The sequence below is a fragment of the Cloeon dipterum genome, chromosome 2 (assembly GCF_949628265.1).
Source record: "Cloeon dipterum chromosome 2, ieCloDipt1.1, whole genome shotgun sequence".
NCBI classification, from domain to species: domain Eukaryota; kingdom Metazoa; phylum Arthropoda; class Insecta; order Ephemeroptera; family Baetidae; genus Cloeon; species Cloeon dipterum.
Genome location: NC_088787.1, coordinates 14593749 through 14616370, shown reverse-complemented (window position 1 = coordinate 14616370; position 22622 = coordinate 14593749). Strand labels below are relative to the sequence as shown.

At 40.8% G+C, this 22622-nt stretch overlaps 1 protein-coding gene across 3 annotated transcripts in view; it reads right to left on the bottom strand.

The window, feature by feature from the left end:
• Positions 1–19450, bottom strand: part of bi (bifid) — a 52542-nt gene extending 33092 nt beyond the window's left edge. The window contains exons 1-3 of one of the 3 annotated variants that reach the window (XM_065480905.1): positions 18618–19450; positions 5289–5402; positions 3382–3544 (exon numbers count right to left, since the gene is read on the bottom strand). In XM_065480905.1, the coding sequence (XP_065336977.1) occupies positions 3382–3544; positions 5289–5402; positions 18618–19072 (732 nt within the window). In that variant the 5' untranslated portion in view covers positions 19073–19450. Of the gene's footprint in view, positions 1–3381; positions 3545–5119; positions 5234–5288; positions 5403–18617 lie in introns of all 3 variants that reach the window. The other 2 variants (XM_065480906.1, XM_065480904.1) reach the window with 2 other exon arrangements.
• Positions 19451–22622: the final 3172 nt, after the last annotated feature.

Genomic DNA, 22622 nt, shown 5'->3' with positions numbered 1-22622 from the left:
GAGAGAAAAGCAGCGGCTATTTAACTAGACCGATGTGGTGAAAAATTTATGGCTGATGATTCCACGTCGGCTGTTTACTTATTTTTTTCAAACCGACTGGCAAAAACACTCAATTTGGATGCTGAAGAAGGTAACGAGGAATTTTTGTTGGTTAATTAGAGTAAAACGGTGCTGAGAGGAAACCCGTTTTAGTTCGATTCAGATCACCGCATTATCGACGCGTAATTTCCAATTTACGTCTGCAAAAGTGCGCAATCACAGACAAAACCACAACGCGCACGCTTTAAAGGAAATTGGCGGCGGTCGCGCATTGTTTTGTTTTGGCACGAGCTAACTTTTATTATTGATTTGCGCTATGAAACCAACAATCCACAACAATGAACGGTGTAATTGTTTTGGGAGGTAATTAGCCGTCTCGCCACAGTGCTTGCGAATAATCGGTGTCTCTATATAAATCAAATATAATTTCCAGCTAAATAACATTACTCACGATCTTGATTAAGCTACTTTCCAAATTATCCTGGATTATTTCAAATTTGAAAACAAATTGACCAGAAAAAATTTCAACAAAAAACAAAATACCTAATTCAACTATATGCTAATAGAATTCAGAGCATGCTACGGCGCGGCGGCCAGTTCTCTGGCGGCAAACGGAGACGACGCGCATTTGTGTTAAATTTACAAGCGGTTTTATTGCCTGCGAGCTGAAAATCAAGTTTTCCCTGGACCGAGGAGATAAATAATATTTATTTTAATGCGCGCACACTCATATTGATTATGGTCATGCCCCAGAGATGCTGGCTCTGGCTTGTTTGGCGTGGACAGCTGCGACCGAAGTGTAAAACTGAAGAGCCATTCTCGCACTTGCTAATTAGCAGCTTGTGAAAATTTTAATTGCCCAGGACGCTTGCTTATAGTGTCTCGCTGTAAAGAATTGCAGACGCTGAGCACGCTATTTTTTGCGGCTGGCATCCATTTTGCAAGATGAGCAAGAAGTTTGACAGTCAATCGATTTTAACGATAAAGAATATGTGACACTAAAAAATGGAAGAGTCGGAAGAGTTTAATGGTTGGTTCAACTCAAATTCGATTAATCATTTTCATCAGAAAATGATGGAAAATGGACAAAAACTTTGTTTTCAAAATTATTAAAGCTGTCTCAGCATTAATAATCTTAATTTCATGGTTCAGAAAATTAATTGCATTAGCGCAGTGTAGCATTACCGAAAATTAGCTGCGGTGTCGGTGTCAAGCAGTGTAATTATTTCTAATTCAGGTGATGACACGAGCAGAAAGGTGAATTTCGGTGCCGCCCATGAGCGAGAAACGACAGCGCAGAGCGCAGAAACGCACCATCGCCCATTCTCCGAATTTCTGGGTGCAATAAAAGCCTAGCTCTGATCATCGCGGCCGATAACGCTGTTTTTCGGCACCAAACTTTTTTAATTACCCCCAGGCGGTGCACTAGGGGAAAAACAATTTCCACGGCTCGAGAGCTCACACTGAATCTAATATTCGAGCAGTGAGTTCTGAGTTTTATCGCCCCGGCGAGCATATATATTTTTCGACTAAACCGAATTTGGTGCCAATTATTAAACTATTATATTCTGTGCTATGGGTGAGTGAGAGTAGCTCGCGCGCGCGCTCACTTTTTATGGAGTGCTGGCGTTTTCGTGCGGAGAGAACGTTGCACGGAATTTGTGGAGAAAAGGAAGTTGAAAATTGTTGTCACTTGGTTTTGGGTGAAGATTTGTATGGCTGATAGGCCGCGCGGCTATTACTCTTTGTTTGCTTTCAGAATTAAAAGTTTTTTATTGCATCACAAGGCGCCTGTTTGCCTTTAATGGAACGGCAGCAGGCACGTTGGAAATAAATTATATTGTTTTCATTTCAAGCTTCGTAAACCAAATAAAAGACGAAAAAATTAACGACCGCGAATAGGAATTTGCTTATAAACAAAGGGTTCATTCATAGCATTACTCGAATTCACTTCCCCGGCACTAATTTTTATTATTTATGTTTGTTTTAAACTTTCTAGAAATTGCTTTTATTGGTTTAAAAAATACTTCGTTCTGTCATTAATTGAACGGTTAAAATATTCAGAGAATCCATCGGATTATCCAGCGAGCCAATTTGGAGCGAGAATTCCTCTATTATATCAATCGGGTAATCTGATGTAGCGCGCGATGCCAACAATAAATTTCTAACCCCAATCAAATTGATCTCCTAGGGACATTGGCTGGAAGGGGAAAAGACAAAATAATGAACTCTAGTACAACTTTTTTGGGGAGATGACGTCTCAATCATTATTAGAGCTGTAATCATGGGAGGCCACACGCATTTCCACCTGGGGCGATCGCCTCGTTAAGCATGTGAGATGCGTGTGCTGCGCTCCCAAATTATTTTCCTCCTAATTTTCTCAGACCAAAATCCGGCGCGTCCAAATTTCTTCATTATAAATGGGAAGAGAGCCAGCCTCGTAAAATATAATTACACTCGCAGCGTATTATTATATATCAGCGCTATTTTTACTGGACTCCGTGCGGCTGTTTAATGCTGGAAACACGTCCGTCTTCTCCATTCTGAATTACATTATTTACACAGGTGCGTGAAAAGAGCTGCCGCAGGTCTATTTTTCAGTCAGCATAGTAATCATTATCAGCAAATTTTGCGGTTTTATAACTGTGTAAAAGTGCTGGCCTGAAAGCGAGAATTTAATCAAAGTTCCACGTCAGATTTGACGGAAACGGTATAATGAAGCTGGAAAGTGAAAAGTCCAACGCTGTCAACACACGTTGACGCCATTTTTCTCGCAGTACGGTATAATTATTTGTATATGTTCGATCGACGTTTCAAATAATTGGACGGTGCGAATTTTTCCACATCAAATGCGACATTGAGCAGTGATTTGCGCGCACACACGGTGCTGTATAATAATTTCCGTTCAGCTTGCCAGCCTCGTTTCAGGGAAACCGACCATCGCGCACTTTTTGAGCCAAATTTCACGTATGCGCGGATTCGAATAATAATTGCGGCCATGCATTAGCCAGTGGCAAAGGCGTTACTTTTATCGGCAAAAAGCGCTGGGCGATCGCTTTATATTCCAAAAACATTGCATGTTGACACATTTGCACTTTGTTTCACACAAAACCACGACACCATAAAATTTTATGTTTGAACGCCATAGGGGAAGCTGTTGGCAGATGTTTTGATAAAAATTAATAAAATGTGTGGTGTGCATGGAATCACAATCGCCGATCTCGCGTACAGACAATAAAGTTACACAAATTTAATATTTCGCGTTCACTATAAAACCGTCGAACCCAATCCAAAAGTTTTCCTTATAACTAAGAGAGTAAAAAAGTTTTGGATACAACGTACAGTACTTACAAAGCCGTGCTTGTCCGAGATGTTATTAGTCAGTTTGAGTTTGTGGAAAGAGACTACTTTTTGCATCCACTGTTCGCCTGTGGATGGTGAGTCGGGGTGGATGTACATTCTCTTGGGCATCTCAGGGTCGGCTTTCCCGGCCACCATCCAACGACTGAAACAAGGAAAAGGGAGACGCATTGCAACAAAATGCAATATTTCGATCAGCCGGGGGAGTTCCACAACCTTCGATCCGAGCTAAACGCGTGTATGTCTTCAGTCATTTTTTTTGCTCAAATGGAAGCGTTTTTACTCTCGCATCAAAGGTTGTGGATAATAACTGTACAAATTTTTGTCAGAAAAGAGTCTGATGTGAGTGGAATGCGCGCACGAGGCATTACAAGCGCGCACGTCTGCGTCTTTTGAATTGAAACGATTTTGAAAAGATTTCCAGTCACTCAGACTCTCTCAGTATAATGAAAAAGGCCTCTCTGCCACCTTATCCAATCGAATTTAATTCGTGACTATTGTACATGCAAAACATTTTGGCAAAAATATAATTGTTTCTTTAGTTGTTCATGCACGTGTTAGTCTGTGAATTGGATAAGATGCAGACTTGCTACACTAAAAATGACCAACAGAGATCTGCTGTTGATATTGAAAGAAAATGTAACGAGACACTGAACTGATTTGTGAGAATTTAGCGCCATTGAGAACAAAAATTAAAGAAGCGAAAACCAGCAATCCATTTTCTCATAACGTTTTGGACAAAGAAATTGAAATTTTCAAAGGGGGATAAAAATAAAATATTTGGCCGCAATTTTCAACGATACATCGTTCCAAGAGTGCGACGCATTTAATTTTCTGCTTTGACTGAACGCGACTCGTACTGCTTGCCTTAAAACTTAAATAAATAAATATTTGAAAGAGACATTTTAATGGCAAACGCTGCCAATGAGAGGTACTTGCTTTACACAGCCATGGGGGATGTCAAAACATGAGCGTAATACAAATGAGATGTAGCGAGTTTATGAATTATGAATCAAGACGCAGCGGATAAGCTGCTTTTTTATTTCGCAGGTGCCGACATCGGCGACGAGCGAAGGAGAATATGAGAGAGAGAGGAAAAGGATTGCTGTCTTCATTTTATCAAATAACATGCACCACGCATATGTTCACCTGGTCATACTGTGTGTTAAGAGTATGGCGGCCATTTTACTCATTAGGTCTTGACGTCACAGTACTTAATGCAATAATAATGATATTCACGATTCTTGCAAATCTCAGTAAGAAGGATAGAGCATTTGCAGTTCGTTAGTTTAAGCGGGGTTAATATAATTAATTGTTTACATACCAATTATTGGCATTTCGTGCAAAAAGGGGAAAATGCATCGTACTGCAGACGTGCTGACAGTTTTTTTAGATCAGATTTTATCAACAACAGACCGAATCAGTTGAGACTTCCCACTTCCCAAGCCATTTGCATGCCAAAATTATATCCAAAAAAAGGAAGCAATATTCCGAGCCCGAAATCATGAAGTAAAAATGATTTCAAACTTCGAAACGTCTAAAAACGATAAGACAGAACAAAAATGAAAAGCACACGAGATGCGTGGTGATGGGAATTCTCAACTCTTTCACTCATCAATTACGATTAAAGAGAGACCGGCGCTTTTTCATGATATGTTATACTGAATCATAGAGATTGGTTTGAAATAAACACTATCATTGTGGTCATCGTTTTATATACCTGTTATGGAATTTATATCGAGCATCGTCTGCCGCCACGATGTCCATTAGAAGGATGTATTTGGATTTTTTATCTAGGCCGGTTACTCTCACTTTGTAGGCGGGGAACATGCGTCTGTAGACACACAAAACACAAAATTGCAGACTAGCTGTTCGGCTAAGATAGGTACCTGTTGTGGAACTTATATCTGTAGTCGTCGGCGGCAACAATGTCCAGCAGCAGAATGTATTTCGCCTTGGCGTCCAAACCAGACACCCGAAATTTCATTTGCGGGAACATTTGCCTGTAAGCATTGGCGAGAATCCCTTAAAGAACATGCCCAGGGAGAATTTTAATTGTGATTTTATTTTAAAATAAAAAGTAAAGTAAAAATAATGTTTCTTCTAACTTTTTAAAATTTATAGAATTTCTGAGCGCAATATTGAACTTCCTCTACCTACTAAAAGACTGGGAAAGTTTGGAATTGAGGTTAGTCCACGCAATGGTTTAAAGCGAAATGCGCGGTGCAATCAAACTTTTGCCTCTATTCTCGTCAAGCAAATAATGCGATCGAGCAAGGGCCAATAAAATGAAAAACAAGGCGCACACGTAAATCAATACGACCGCGGCCACATTCAAGAGCGTTTGATCCCATGAAAAAAAAATAGCTGAGAGCTGAAAAGCTCCACAGCCGCGCTCAAAAGTCCTAGAACGGAAGCGGGCAATTAGGAAGTACACAAAGTGAATGGACGGACAAGATTTCAGCTGCAGCGGAGAACCGCGGTGCGTCGTTGCTGCTCCCTCTGCTCTCCAAATCAGATCCTTTGTCAAACGATGCTCGGCTAAATAGGTAGAGAGGAAGAAAACGACAAAACAAAATGCAAAGCTTGCTGGAATCGAAATGGAAATTACGCCAAAGAATCGCGTTTTTCAGAAAATTTAATAGTCGATTCATGGCATGATTGGCATTTGCGCCTTTCCAGCAAGAAACAGAACAAATAAGTAACACACGTGATCAAAATTCGAATTTAATACATCTCGCGACGCAATTTTTTCTGCTCGCACGAGAGCATACCGCTCGCCATAAAATAATGCAGGGACTTTTAAACAGCATCGCCAGCTGCATTTTATTGTGCAGCGTGTGTGCACACGCGCGCTCTCTCGCGTATATGAGCTGTTTGTAAAATTAATTGCGCTGCTCGGCGGCAAGGCCAGCTCAACACATGAACAATTTATATTATTTTGTTGCTGCGCCGTTCAGAAAATAATGATAATGTTAATCAGTTCATGGCGAACTTCTCATCTTGAGGAGAATAACATACATCTGCGGGCGGAATAATGCAGGTGATAATTGCACATTCCGAATGCGTCGTTTTCCTCTTTTCGCGGGCGTTTATCTCGCCGCACTCGCACGCAGCTGAGTGTGTAAGTATTTTCCGCTGGAAGCTGCAAACGCACGCTTGATAAAAAATGCACCTTCTGGTTTTACAGCAATAACAGCCACTAATAGCATGTGCCTCAACTGCTAATTATTGTCAGTCAATAAATCAACACTAATTAATTAGAACGCTCTGCTGGCAGTTCCTAAGCTAGCAAACAGCTCATTTGCTACTTGCACCCGCTCTCGTCTGATAACTTTCAAAGCAATCATCTACGCGGATTACAAAACAAGCTTGGATTCCCATAAGTCGGCGGCGGTACTTTTGATCCCATAACACCATCGTCAAGTCGCTCATTTGTACGTAACTCGGCCGATCAATAATATCACACTGGAGCAAAGAGAAGCATTATATAGCTTTTGAAAAGTGTTCATTTTTAAATTGCGATTCCTTTTTTACATTTTAAACAGAGTTAATTAGAATTAAAAGTCTATTAATGATACATACCAGTGCGCAGATGGATTTATGTTTACATTTAAAGTAGATGAGCTTTACAGGCCAACAATTAAAAATAAATATTGCTGTAGTTGTGAAATTTAGCTAACGATTATCTGTGCAATAATGAAATCAGGGGCAAGGAACAGTTTATTTCAGATTTTGCCAGATTTCTAAAATAATTATACAGTTTATCAATTACTTTTTTACTTAATTCTGATCCCTCTCGTTGCAATCTAAGCAATGGTGTGCGAATTTTGAGGAAAAACTCACTAAATTGTTAAATAAATCGTGATTTTACAGTATTAGCCGGGGGGGGGGGGGGGCATGCTTGATTAGCATGCGAACCTTTGAGCCGATTTTCTCAAACTTATATATGGCAACCTGGGAAATTTCCGGACATCATTTCAAGTAAAGATATACTTTTGTAAAGCGTTATTATAAGCCACAGTTTTTTAACGATTAATAAACTCTTTGTAACAATTTTTGCAAAAGTGTTTTCGACTAATAAAATATTTAAAAATCCAATTAATGTGATCTTTGTGCCTGAATATCCCAAGCCAAATATCAAACGCGTTCATTGGTATAGATGAAACGTTAGGAAATCGATATTTTAATGTAGATTGGGTTTTGAGGTGAGCGGGAATAATTTGTTCCATCGCGGGATCAATTTTCACTGGCAAGTGGAGCCGACGCGCAACTGCAAAGTGATTTCTCCGTTGATAAGATGCGAGCAGAGAGGCGAGAGAAAAATCTATGTTCAGCGTCGCTTATGGATGTGGACAAACCCGACGGTGCGTCCTTCTGAGCTTCCATCGCCCTCCAGCTCAGGGTCAGTTCATAAAAAGGATCGCCCAAAGCCCCGAAATCTTGCTTGCCAGATGTTGAAACACTAAACCATTGATTTCGGAAAAGGAAATGGAACACCCGCTCCTCTTTGATACTTTTTCAGCAGTAATTGGCCAGGATGTATTACGTTTGCTAGTTGTTTTTGGCATTGTTCAACGGCGACCGCTGGTGCGTCGATTGAGGGGACTGGCGCCGTCTGGAGGGTGCACCGCGGTGGGATCCTTTTGAGGGGCGTGTGGGAGACGATTTAAGCCGGCGTGACCAAAGGGTGCAACCAAGCGAAAGCGCTCTCGAGTGGACACGTCCCTTCCAGCTGCATTCATTTATTTTCGCTCGCCAACAGGATATTATATTCACTCAGTCCAGCAATTTTTTTTTCAGCTAGCCATACAAGCATAACGTAGATTTGGAGATCGCCACACTTTAAAGACTCATTAGAAACGGGTTCCTTATTTTTGGTGTATAGCAAAAAGCAGCAGCATTATATCGAGCTTGCTGACGGGGGCCAGCATCTGCTGAAAACACACACTGAATCAAAAATTCAAATCGAAAAATTCATCCTGCGCGGCAGGGAAATATATGTTGGCGTCATTTTTTACACTTCCGAACAACGTTTTTCGCATGAAATGATAGCGCTCCAGCCTCTTCCTTTGTTTATAGCTTTTCCGACTAATTTAATAAAACTCGTCCCACCTGATTCTGTTAAAATAATTCCTGCAGCACGTCAAAATTCAACATTTCACCGAGGTATGGGAGAATGAGCACGGAACTGCGATCGCGCGATTGGAATTTTTAATTGCCTTCAATTTTCTGCTGATCAAATTCAAGCGTGGCACATAGGGGGAGTGTCCAGCTGGGAAATTGCGAAAAATTGTCGTTCTCTCACGGTTCCAGTGTGGTGTTTATGGTTGGCAGCTTCGATATTATTGCTAATAATTTGGGTCCGGTTGATGAGCGAGAGCGCGCAGCCCATATTTAATTGCTTTATTGCGCCATCACGCGCCCGATTGTGATTTGTGTGTTTCAAATATATGACAGTAGTGTTTCCCTGCGGTCCTACATATGATCGGAAATTAAAAACTACACACATAGGCTTCTGAACTCAATATGGTGTGGCGAAAAAGTATGAATTGTGTCGTAAATTTAATAAAAAGCTTTCAGGTTTTAAAACTAAAATTATAAAATTCGAAAGATCTTATTGAAATTTTATCAAATAGCGTCAACAGATTATTCATGCCTAAAATAATTAAGTTAAGATGCTGCTTCCCTTTTTTAAAACATAAACTTGTTCATACATCCTTAAATTTATTTCCTAAACTTGGCAGCTGCGGAATCAAGTATGACTAACTGAACATTTCATTTTGTATGTCGTTCAAAACAGAAAGTTAACATGAATTACTTTTTATGATTCGCAGCCTGACACGTCGCGTCGACAGGGAAATAAAAACACTTGCAGTTAATGGTGCACGAATGGATTAAATTAAAAAGCGCGGAGCACACATGCATGAGATCGACGGAGAGTCACACACACACTCTGCACATGATAAAATAATAATTAGTCGCTTACAAATTCCGACACCACGTTCTAGGAAAGACACAGCTCGCGCGTACAGAGCAGCGCGGTTTTTTACGATCTCAGAACACGACAGCGGCGTCGCGCACATTTCCAGATTAATATTACACAGCACGACAGGACGGATGCATCAGCAGATGTGAGAAATAAAGGCGAACTTGCATCTTTTTCAAAGGTATTCTTTTGTTCCAAAGTGCAAATGGTTCACACACACGATGGTAATTTTCCTCCTGCAAAGCATTGATAACACATACAGCAACGCACGCCGCCGTGATGGTTTTGGCGCTGCCATATAATATGGCCCCGTCCGCGTGTTATCTGCGCGCGCGGTGCTTTATTGCATTATGTGCTGTCGACTTTTTATCAGTTTCTGGCATCTCGAGGTGCTAAGAGCTTCAATTCCCTGCCACGCAACGCCATCCTCTATAATTAGCAGCAATTACACTGCATCGCTCGCCTCTGCTCTTGGTGCGCGTTTCTTGATTCTCGGCTGCCATTGCTCCCTCGCCTCCGAGATTCCGAAATTGTAATTACACGTGACACTTACAAATGTCACTTTACACCGATGCTCAGCAAAGCATTTCTCACTCCCAAGCAAGTTCTAGAAATTTACTCTTAAGCTCTCTCACAGCGCAAAAGCAAGTTATGTTCATTAATGCACGTTGCACTGAAAGTTGTTGGTTGAAATAATTTGAACCGACAGTGGTAAATTATTTTTTTAACAGTACATCCGCTCACTCGCATTGTTTTTGCTGTGGAATTTTCATTTCAGGACATTACGACCCTTAATTTATATGCAAACCTTTTGATGACTGCCTGGGAGGAAAAGGCCAGATTGCAAGAAATGATATTTTGCATAAAAAATAATAATGACGGCAGGCTGTCAAATTCTCCAAAAACAGCATGCAGGTGTTGAGTGAGTTTGAAATACAACTAAATAGTGTGTTTGATAATTATTATAGTGTATATATTAATGGAGAAGAAGTGGTGTCATATTCCTAAACAATTTTATCAGACCTTCCTGAGGGCTTTGAAGAGCAGCAGGTGAAAATTGACAAGGATGAAATGAGCCACAGCCAAAAAGCGGCACGTTATCTAATTTATGACGATTCCTCCTGTATACCAGAAAGGTTGAGTTTGCTTTGTGAACATTAGCAGTCATCCAATCAGGCTCTGATATCTCTGCCGCGCGTTTCCACGCCAGCAAGAGATAAATATATATAGTTTTCAATTTCGGTCGCGCTTTTATTAGAATAACAGGCGATCGCAGTTTGATGTTTTTAAAAAGGTATTCTTGCACAACTGTTGAAACAAGAGTGAAAAATGTTACACCTGCTGTTTCAATATGAAAAAAATTATCTCCTTCGCCGCTCGCAGGCATACAAACGGAATTACAGGAATTATTATCACGTTTGCACACACCAATTTCCGCATAATCAGCATGCTGGAATTTCCTCGCAATTAGTCGTGTTTTCGCAGAATTGTACAGCGATATATGTTTTATTTTTTATTTTTAATTAATCCAAACGAGAGGGAAGCGACGAGTATATGAGTCGGAAGCCGTCGTGACTTGGCACTCAAAGCGTTAAAATTCGCGCGCGCGAGGCAGTAAAGGGTGGTGGGGGTAGTTTTGGAATTAACACGCGGGGTGGGAAAGAGGGACAAGAAGAAGGAAGAAGAGTGGCTGCCGAAAAGAGGCAACCCTTAATAGCAGCAGAACCACTTTTTATTATTATGATCCGTGCGCGTGTTACTTTGCTTCTTTGCCGGCCTGAATGCGCGTGTTAGCGTTAGGTTTCTTCAAAGAAGTGTAAAGTGCGTTTTTCAAGGAGAACATTAAAGATACACAAAAAGATGGTTGGAGCACATAGTACAATAAGCAGCGTGCACTTTGATCTCGGGTGCTGCGCTGCTGGCTGGGCTGCTGCCAGGGCGAGAAAGAGAGTCAACTCCAAAAACATGATATAATTCAAGGAACAGCCCTTGAGCAGAGCGCAACTCGGCCAGACGGCAGCCTCACTCAAAGATTTGTGACACCTCCGAAATTGTGCTGAAACGTTAGACCCTCCAGGCCGGCACTTTTGGGGATTCGCGCAAACGTACGCCTTTAAAAAAAGTTGCACGCCAACAAAGTGAATTGCGCTCCACGCATATGTGCACACAACTATACATACTATAGCTTTGCGCGCAATAAAGGGCCGCAAACTTTTCAGTCAGTTGAGCCTAATTTGCCAGATTGCTCCGCCATTTATTCCGAGACCAACTGCGAGGATGTAGAAGAATTTGAGCATGCCGTCTTTATTTGAGGTATGACGTGGACAAGTACATGCGAGCGCGAGCATAAATGGGGTGGAAACAACAGGGGAGGGAGCAGAGCATAAGACAAAAACAATAGCTCTCCGGTCTCCTCATTGTGCAACCCATCTGTCATCGTTCAACTCTGCTGGCATCAGCCTTTAATTATTCCCTCCTAAGAAAATCCCTGGTCTGAATCACTTTCTAAATCAGATTTTCATCTCAATCTCATCAGAGGCAAATTAAAAACTATTCTGATATTTCTTCATTGTATACATCTATGTGGCATAGATAAATGTGATTATTGTCAGAAGCAAATAAAGAAGAACTGTCCATATTTGGTAATATTTAGTATAGAAAAAAGGCCTCTATTAAAATGATATTAAATCAAGATTCTCGCGTTTTTTCGAATGGATTCTTTCGCAAAGCAATACTTGGTCAACTTGAAATGATGACTAAATAGTATGCTATTGATTTCACTCATTCAACACAGCATGATTCAATTGATACTGTTCACGGCATTCTTCAGCAGACGTCAATACATCAATAATTTATTAGAAACACAGCATTAATCGCGGTCTGCATTCCCACTCGCATGTGCCCATCGGTCGGGAAAAATCACGCGTCCTTCTCCTCACTTGGCATTTTTATTATTATAAAGTACATATTTAGCATTAGCAATCACAACGCGTATTGTATGTAAACCCGTTCCTGTTCTGATTTATTGTGTTACTGCACCGGTATCATCTTGCTGCAGCATTTTGTTGTTTTAATACATCACGTCCATCACTCGTCGTGGAGCAAAATTATTAATAAGAAGAAATTAATGCACCTTTGGTATGTTGCTCTGTGTTGTTGCCTGACATGTCTTTCCACACTTCCAATGAGCCGAAAGAAATATTCTTGCGTGCAATCTCATGACTTGAGGACAAATGACTGCGTGGGTCCCGTTGACTGGGCATATGATGCCTTATTGGCGAATGTATTTAATGAATAATGCTATAAAATTTCAAAACCTCTTCAAAGTTGTGTACTTTCAGTTAAAAGGATTGAACATGAAACGTCATTATCTGCGCAATTATTTTTAAATAAAAATTGCTGCAAGTCTAATAATCTCTCACGGCGAGCAAGACCAGGCGTCACACTTTCCCACCGCGCCGGTACTTCAATTAGTACACCTATTGTGCAAATACAATGAGAACAAATCGCCGGTAATGCGATTTGCATACACATTCTGGGCACTATATAAAGCACACATCACGGAGTGTGTGCTGAAGGCGAACCGGCGTAGTAGCGCAGCCTTTGGCAGAGATAAAAGTGCAGCACGCTGCACATGTGTGTGAGTGCTATATGTGCAGACTTACTAAACATAAACATCGCACACACACACACACACTCAGCCAGCCAGCCAGTCAGTCAGTCAGTTGTTTAGTGGCGTATTGCGTGAATGATTAACAGGCAGGATTATTACCTCCATACTACGCCGTATATAGGTATATATACGTTCGATGTGTGTGCGCGCGCGCGAGAATTATTCTTACATACGAATATGCCCTTAGAAGGGTTCCTTCTTGTGTTTGCAGCTTTGTAGCAGCACATGCAAAATCTACGGCGGCGAACCAAAAAGAAATGAGGGAGAGAATAGATCTAATGCATGTGTGTATGTGTGTGCGATTGAATAAAAATTAAAAGCACCTCTCGCTGCAAGCTGCGAAAGTTGAATGCGAATAAGCGAGAGTTTGAGGGCTCTTCGAAATGTTTTTCAAGGTGCACGTTGAACAATGAAATTTACTCAGCGCGGCGGCGACTTAAATCAGCCTCAGATGCGCGACCACAAAAGCAGCGGAGTGCGTGCATTTAAATTGTGCTGTGCGCTGACTGATTGTGCACGGAGCGAGTGAGGGTCTTATTATTTTTATTATTACCAGCCTGGCAGCTTTTTCTTGACGTGCACCATGTGTACCGTGAAACTTGCGAAAATATATCAATTTTCAGCGGCGAAAAGAGTCTTGGTCGTGTGAAAATGAGAGAAGAGTTTTTTCATCTTAATATTCCATGGAGCTAAATTTAAAATAAATTATCGCAGGTATATTTTTTATGAATGGCAAAATGGAAAAGTTTCTGATAAATCAGAATGGTAAATTATTTTTAAATATCTTTCACGAATATTAAATTAATGAAAAAAAATAACGCAGGGAAGAGGCATCAAATTGGAAGAATGCATCGTGCTCGGGAAAATTTGGGGGAGCAGGAACCTGAACAAATTTGAGCACTAAGAGGAAGGAGAGGAAAAATTTTCTGCAGCAGCAACCCCTTCTGAAGAGAGGCTCTCGAATTTTTGAGGAGCCAGCATAAATTCTCCACGGCATATCTTGCATTTTTCCATTTAAAGAAAAGATGCATCCGAGAGAGTAGAAATACTTGAGCCTTGGTGGCTGGAGGCGTTTCTTATCAAAATTTTAGTGATAAAGTGCGAGGAAGAATAGCCCCGAGGTGCGTGGGGAAGAAAAGCGCGCAGGCGACAGCTTATTTCGTATGCATGCTGTAGAATCGTCGGCTGCTGCTGAGAGTTGTGTATACAAAAGCTGGCGCAGGCCGCCAACACCGCCGCCGCCTGCACCCCCAATAATATACAACACACATGCACACAGCGGCAGCCACTTGCGAATAACCCCTTCTCGCGGTGGAGCAGCAGTGATGATGCTTGCATTTTGACACTGCACGAGAGGCGCAAAAATAGAAGCGGCAAGCAGCGCGTGAGACTCCTCAAACACCCAGAGAGCAGGCCAAACGCGCAAATTTTCACGCAGTTATCCGCGCGTAAACAGGCACGGCTGGAAATTTAAAAACAGTCTCTTTGAGGGAGCTCAAAACGTGCATCAGCAGGATAATTGAATTGCAAATACTGCCACTAAACTGTGTTAAAATTTATTTCTATAAATTAAGATACACTTGAATAAATAGAAATTGGATGAACAAAAATCTGAACAGTGACTTTCATCGGTGCAAAGATCGTCAATTTATAACCCGAAAGTTTTGGTCTCTGCAGCAGAAACCCTATTTCATGAGATAAAATAAAAATGCAAATTATGAAAGCACCAGATAATAATCAAGATAATGTGAAATTTGATTTTCCCCCTGCAGTTGCACTGCGTGGGAAAGGTATTCATATCAGCAAAACAAATTCTTTCAATGCTTAGCACCCTGACTGTGTATAAGGATATTGAACTCTTATTATAGCTAAATCCTTTGACACACTCCCCTACATACTGCTGGCCTTGTCATAATGAGCGCAGAGATGCATAAATTAATACTCTAGTTTCAGGAAAGTCAGGGAAGTGCGTTTGGCACAAAGGCTCTTTACATTTATATATATTATATAGTTGGTGAAGGGTTCAATACGAGGCTTGTTTGACTATATAGTCAGGGTGTTAAAATTGATGAACTAAAAAATTGCACCGGCTAAATTTGCAATTTGGACGTTTTTGCGTGTGCAAATCAAGGTCAGATTCCAATTAAATAGTCAAAAACTCTTTTCGTTAATTCGGACTGGAACTGTGTAATCTCGACAGCAAGCTGTTTTGTTTGGGGGTTTTGATGTCATCAGCATGCTGCAAAATGCCTTTTACATTGTCCGCACAGAGGTGTGTGCTCTGTCTGGCATTACGATCAAAGTGCGTTTGCACTGTCTACAGCTCAACCCTATGAAAATCCGACTCTAGATCCAGTCAGCAGAAAAACTGCGGCTGCAAAAATCGGGACAATGATGGCGGTGCCGAGAGCATTGTTGCCGAGAGAGAGAGCGGCGCTCTTTTCTCCCTGTATGTTTGAAAAATGCGTGTGTGAGAGAGAGTTTGTGTGTGTGTGCGAGAGAGAGAGAGAGAGAGAGAGAGAGAGAGAGAGAGAGAGAGAGAGAGAGAGAGAGAGATCCAGCTTATATGCGTGTATTTCAGCGCTCGGCACATTGAGTATATGCGAGAAGAAGAGAACAGCATCGCGTATATCGCACAAACACACGAGGTGGAAGAAAGAGATGCATATGCGAAAGGGTTCACAGCGTGTAAAAGAGGAGGGAGAGTGGCGGCGGCGGCGACAGAGTGCAGCTTGGCGGCGGGGCAACTGCCGGGGCGGCGGCCGCCGCAGGCCGAGGCACCGCAAAAACCACCCTAGGCAGTTCCTCGCAGCCGGCTCCGCTGTATTTATTCTTGGCGACATATTTTAGACGACGGGAGAGCGCAAAAGGCGGGCGACCGACTGCTGTAATGCTCTGCCGTCGCCACTGCATATGCATTTGCAGGCACAAAGGGCATATTGTTTCTAGCGTGCAATCACTCTCCTACCCGCCAGCATAATTAGCCTAATTGCAGGTTCTTATTTCAAAGTTAATGCTGCTGCTGCTACTGCTGCAACGAGTCTGTGGATTCTGTGAGCTGCGCTGTCTCGATCATATACGACGACTGACTGGCTGGCTGAAAGCTTTGTGCGACACTCTCCGCACACTGCATTGTTATTATTTCATGTCTGACTCCAAGGTCTAATCTAAATCGAATCGATAGCTAGCTTAATCAGAAAAAATGGAATGTAGAATTAGATTAATTACACTTATTATTTGGCACTATCAATCCCAGACCTCGTTTAACAAAAATTATAGTAAAAATTAAAAATTGCAAAAGAAGTCAAGAATTTAATACATAATGAAGTTATATAAATAATACTCAAAATTAATAAATTGTTTGATTAACTTAAAATGAAAATTTGACTTTACTATTTTATTTTAATAAGCAATTAAAAAATTAACAGCTTAAAAGAGTGTTAGACTCAGAAAGTAACATAAAAAGATAAATTTTAAAATTCTAAAACCCGTTAGTTTTAACCAAGTCTTTGACAAATTTATTTTCAAGCAATAACGTCCGAAATAATCTGATTTGCGGTGAGCTCATTCATGAAAACTTAGAGGATGATGCTTTGTGGCAGCTAAAAATTCATAATCTGTAATTTCATCAAGGAAAAGCATATCATAAAATTAATTTGAGTTAAAATCTAATGAAAATCACCTCTAAAGAAATACAAACAAGCCTAAACTTTCATAAATTTTTACTTTATCGCCTCTATTAAGTGTGGACATGGAGATTTTTTCAAGATTCTGTGATCATTGATCACTTATTCAACCTGAAGTGCAACGATGCAAAAGATACGCAATGACCGAATTGTTTTGGATCCTTTTAAAATTCCATCTCCGCTGTCATGGCGGTGACACACAATTAGTAATATGTCTGGTGCACACGGTTTAGCTGCGCTTTTCACAAATGAAATTAAGGCACGAAACACAATCAATTTGCACAATCCGGCGGAGTGTGCAGCGGCAATACAGGGCACAGAATTAATAATATCAGCACGCCGTTCTCGTGGCGCACCATGCACATGCGACCCGCGCGCGAGACCGACCGACAAAGGCCTAATTAGACCCAATGCGCAATGTAGCCAACATGGTTTCAATTAAATCACATTATGCTTTAATTAAAAGCGCACACCCTCAAATCAGACGTACCAAAAGCGAACAGAGCTCGCGGATTACTGCAGAAAAAGCAGCCACAGCTGCCGTGCGCGCGGGGGCTCCTTATATAATATATAACGATTAAATGCTGATGCAGCAGCTTTTTCTTGACGCAAGAGCTCGGCAACACTTTCCAGCTACATGAGGCTAATTACTCTTTCAGGTGACTCGCTCATGAATGCAAAGGGGTGCGAGCGAGACGGGCGGTGCACAATTCGCCGGAGAGGGGCTTTTGACACCCGCACACATATGCATGCAGCATTTCATCGCCTTGCACTCTAAGCAAATATCAACGACACCGAATGCTCAATTGTGATTGAAAATCTGTTAAATATTTCAATTGAAGTGAGAGTCAACCAAACTCGAATATTGACTCAGTGCTCCTGCATTTATTTTCCCTTCTTTATATATCCTCATTCAATAGGAGATAATATTTTTGTTGGCAAAGGTAAAAACAAAAGTTAAATGAATGAATTAATTTTTATATGTGTCTAGAAAACTTGTCATAGTTTGATTATATTACAAAATCTAAGATTTTGATCAATCGCTCATGCCAATTTTCTGCTGAAGTTCTGGACAGCCCTCTTTTATAGGCTATATATTCTATTTTTTACTAACTTACTCAAAACCATTTTAATAAGGGTTTAGCAAATTATTTGTATTCAAGAATTCAAAGTAATTAACGCCAAACAAGATTTGTAATTTATAACAATAAAAATATCTCTTGGTATAGTCTAACTCGTCTAACTTATAAAATATCATAACTTGATTTATTGCAAGGAAAGTATTAAAATTAGAACTAAAAATACGGCTTCAACTGGCAATGTGTTTGAACAACTTTAGCAAGCGAAAATATTACGATCCAGCGCTCTGGCAACAAAGCTCGGTAATTACGCGCTCTTGGCGCTGGTGTCTATTTGGGAAATTAGCCGTGTGCTAATGAGATCGCTCGCAGCTTAGCACAATCGCTGGCGATTTTAGTCCGCGCGGCCGGCTGACAATGAGCGACGCGCTTTGCGCCGCTCGACTCGGGCTGGCACGCCGGGTCTTGCTGCCGGGCGAGAAAAAGCGCGCGCCGAGCTACCTGAGCTCCTGCTTGCCGCGTAACGAGCTTGCACTCGCCAACAAGCGGCTCCCTGCATTTTTCGCAGCTGCGTCAGAATTCGCACGCGACGTTTCCACACCGGCAAATCAATTGTCACCTCTTGAAATTAATTTCACAAGGTCTACTAATTAACTATCTCAAAGAGGATTGGTGTTTAATTGTAATAAAATTGTCCGATGGACCTTTTAAATTCGAATTTTGATCACATTCGTTGAAAATAAGGCAGTAAAGAATAAAATTTGAAATTGTAAGATGAATTGCGAACTCACCGGCCAGATTTAGTGATAACCATCTCGGTGCCCAGTTTGTGGAACTTTTCCCACAGGTCCTTTCCCTCGAGGGTGACTTTCGGGTCGTCGACCACGCCGTCTTCCTCGGGCTGGATGGCCCTGAGAGGCCGGACGACTCCTGGAGCCGTGGCGCCGGGTGCGCTGCCCCCGGCCGTCGCGACGGCGACGGCTGCGGCCGCGGCGGCCTGCTGGGCGGCCAAGACTTCTTCGTAGGAGGCGCCGGCCGATCCTGGGTGTCCCGCCAGGTGAGGTAGTTTGGGCAGCAGGGAGCCAGGGTAATGAGGGTGCGTACCGGCCGAAGGGAAGTACTGCGTCTGGGTTAGCAGGGAGCTAACGCTGAAGTCTGTCGGCCTCTGTAAGAGGAAAGGGTGGTACGCAGCCATCGTCGTCGGCGAAGTTTCAGGTGAAACTACGTCACTCTGCTCGAATCTCATGGAGGTAGATTTTATGTCTTTTTGTTGGGGTCCAATTTTGAAAGGTGATGCTGGTCCGTCGGCACTGGTGGTCACAGTCTCAATCTCGGCCTGACGCGAGATGCGAATTTCAAATGTGTCGCTCGGTCCGTCCACTCGCAGCAGATCACCTCACTAGCATGGTCACCTCACCCCCGGCGAGGGTGGCCGAATCACACGGAAGCACTGACTGTTGCGAGATGCGAACTGTACACCTTGCGCTCTCACCGCGAGAACCGTCTTTCCTCATTCGGCTCGAAAGCAAGTCTGCTGAATGCCGTCGGGAATCTTGACGTGAAGGGGGAGAAAAGACTGCGAAAAGCGGTGGTGGTGGCGAGCAACACAAAAAAGACAAAACTATGAGGCCCAGGCGTCACACGGACACATCTACCTCGGTGTTAATGAGAATAGCGCTTTGGGATTGGTCGCCTAGACACGTCGCCAGCCAATGAGGTGGCCCGAGTGACGCTAGGGGTGTTGGCACAGTCGTCTCTGACAGGGCAGGCGTGAATGGAGGGGATGTGTTAGACCACGAAAGAAAGGGAAAAAATCAACTTTTTTTCGTGTCGCTATGGTGGGGCGCGCGCACAGTGAGAGGGGAAGGATTAACACATGAAGGCGTCATACCGCAGAACGCGCTCTAATGTCCAGATTCCACCCAAAACGGCGGCTTCCAGGGGGTGAAATTCACTATTTACACACTCTGGAAATTGCGCCTTTTGCCACTAGAGCACGTGGCATTCCTTTATTCGCTGTAACCGCAGGAAAATATAAAAAATAAAGCAGTATTTATTATTTACATCTTTCCGATTTATAAAATATATATTTTTCCACAAAAATAGCCGGTCTACTAGGTTTTTTGAAAGAACATTTATGCTTACAATTAATTATTAATTTAATTAAAAAATACAAAACCAAAAAATTAAAATTTTTTAATACTAATTTTATTATATTTTTAACAGAGCAGTTTTCTTAGCCAGAATATATTTAATCAAAACCTACACAAGCATTTAGCTCATTAGTTGTTATCCAAAAATTATACTTTATTACAGGAGTATTTCTAAATATTAGTACATATCAAGTGTTTTGAAGACAATTTACAAAATTTTCACGTTTCTAATATATTATTTTCTTCCGCTTATTTAAAGCAAAGGATGTTTTTAAATAATGCAGTTTAAGTTAAATAAAAAAATTGCCACATTCCATTTGTTGAGAATTAATAAATAATATAATGCCAAGACCACTGTGCACTGTAATTTAAATAAATAAACAACAACTTGGTTTAAGAATTTAACTAATAAAAAGAAATGAAATTTTTTTTTCTTCACCACTAAATACTAAAAAAAAATGTAATTAGGAAATATTCTTAGACTAGTAAAGTTGGCAAATTTTTTGAAACAAGATAAATAACATGGTTAAATTTTAAGTATTAGAATTAAAATCAAATTTGCTTCTATTCTTTTTATTAATGAGCACGTAGGCCGAATTCCAAGTAAAGACGTCCCACCGCCCGACGCCGACAGACAACTCTTCTGTCAGTCGTGATATTTATGTAATTTAATATTTAGTCGCATTAACACTTCACAAAAGCATGCGAGAGCAAGGGAGGAGTCACCGCGGCCCCGTGGTTGGCGCGATGGATCCGCCTCTTCGATCTGGAACCTGACACCTGGCGGATGATTCGTGAATCTTTAGTCCCTTGATCCACCACGACCAATGGCTGCCAATCTGCCGCGTGTTAGCGTAGTGGGGAAATTGCGTAGGACGCTTTGTGGGGAAAGCAGCGGTCCTTCGCCGATGAAACGGATCAGCAGCAGCCCGCAGAAATTTCAACTTGGACAAACTTGGGTGTGAATGAAGTGATTTTAATGGTGCAACCTCATTGAAAATTTCCGTAGCACACCGCGATTGTTATTTTCTTTTCCAATCTAGTACTTGTCCTTATTTTCTGATTTAAAACATATTTAAAAATTTAATTAACTAGCCCAATTGCGTATAATATATTATAGTACGTATAATATATTTAACTACGATATATTTTATTATGGAGCTGAATCAGTTTGAATAAAATTTTCGTACGATTTTTGCATTGATATTTCACTAAAAGTTAACTAAATATTTAAATTTTTAACAGTCAGAGCAAGAAAGGGTAAAATTTTTAAAGTAATATTGTAAGTCCCTTATTATCAAAGAGGAAATTCAACTTCAGAGAGGGAGAGTTTTGACGTACAAAACATTTTTGAAAATATGCAATCAATTTTAAATTATTTTTCTAATATATATTTGTAGGCGAAAAGATTAAAATTTAAATTAGGAAATATTTTCAAAATGTGCCAATTTTGGGTTTTTGCTCCGCCAAGTTAAGTTATTTTAACAATAAAAGGTGTTGCCAAGAAATCCGTTCCTTTTTCTCACTGTTTTCCAACCTTGACAAAATCATTTTATATATGAATCACATTTTTGTATTTTACTTGTATTTAGAGTTAAGACAAAAATAGTTAATATTACTTGAATTCTGGGAACATAGATTTGTGTGAGTGTGTGACACATGATTAAAAGTGACACGCAGTTGTCATTAAAACACGGTGTTTTCCGTCAGTGATGATAAAATAATACTTTCACAATATATATCGGCATGCTGGGCCTAATTTCGAAAATACAGTACACATGAGGAGTTAAAACTTTTTTGCACATTTAATGTGTCTAGCGCGTGAGTAAAAATAATAAAGGTGTAATCGTGTTGGGCAATTAATGCCAAAAACAGTTATCCAATTTTGTTGTAACATTGCAGGGTTAAAATATTAAACTCCTTAACTGACAGAGCTTTTTAAGTTTTTTCACTTTCAACCAGAGTGAAAAAATAATTCCAATATATTGCAATATTTGCAAAAAAAATTATTTGAATAAAAAGCTGGAGGAGTGAAATGTCTTTATCGCCAATTGTGGTGTTATATACTTAGAGAAACAAGGGTGCGCAGTGCAGCTCACTTGCAGTGGCAGCTGCTGCTGGGTGAGGAAAACAAAGCTAGTTAATCCCAAGATGAGATAAAGTTTACCCAGAGTAAATACTCAGACTTTCTAGCTGCGCCTGCCAAAAGCTACAAACATTACACCCCAACTGCTAAATACACCAAACAGTTCACATGTACCCTGCGCTGATACCAGCTCTAACGCCAGTGTTCTCTGCTACCTATGTTATGCAAAACAGTTTGCGAAATCATTTTTCTATTAAGTGATGCGAATTATAAGCTCATCCGTTAATGCGTTTGAATGATTTTCCGTATGTTATATAGAATACTCTATAGGGTGAAAATGGATATTTAAACAATGACTATAGCAATTCTTCCCGAAATTTAGCAGATAATTGTTGTGTTAAAATGTAAAATTAATGTTGAATTAATCTACTATACTATGTCAGCAATTTTACAGCAATCTAAATTAATATACGGTTGCATAAAATTAAAATTGGATGTAACTTTCAAAATTAATATTTGACATATGTGCTTTTCCTTTCAGAATTTTTTGATAATAA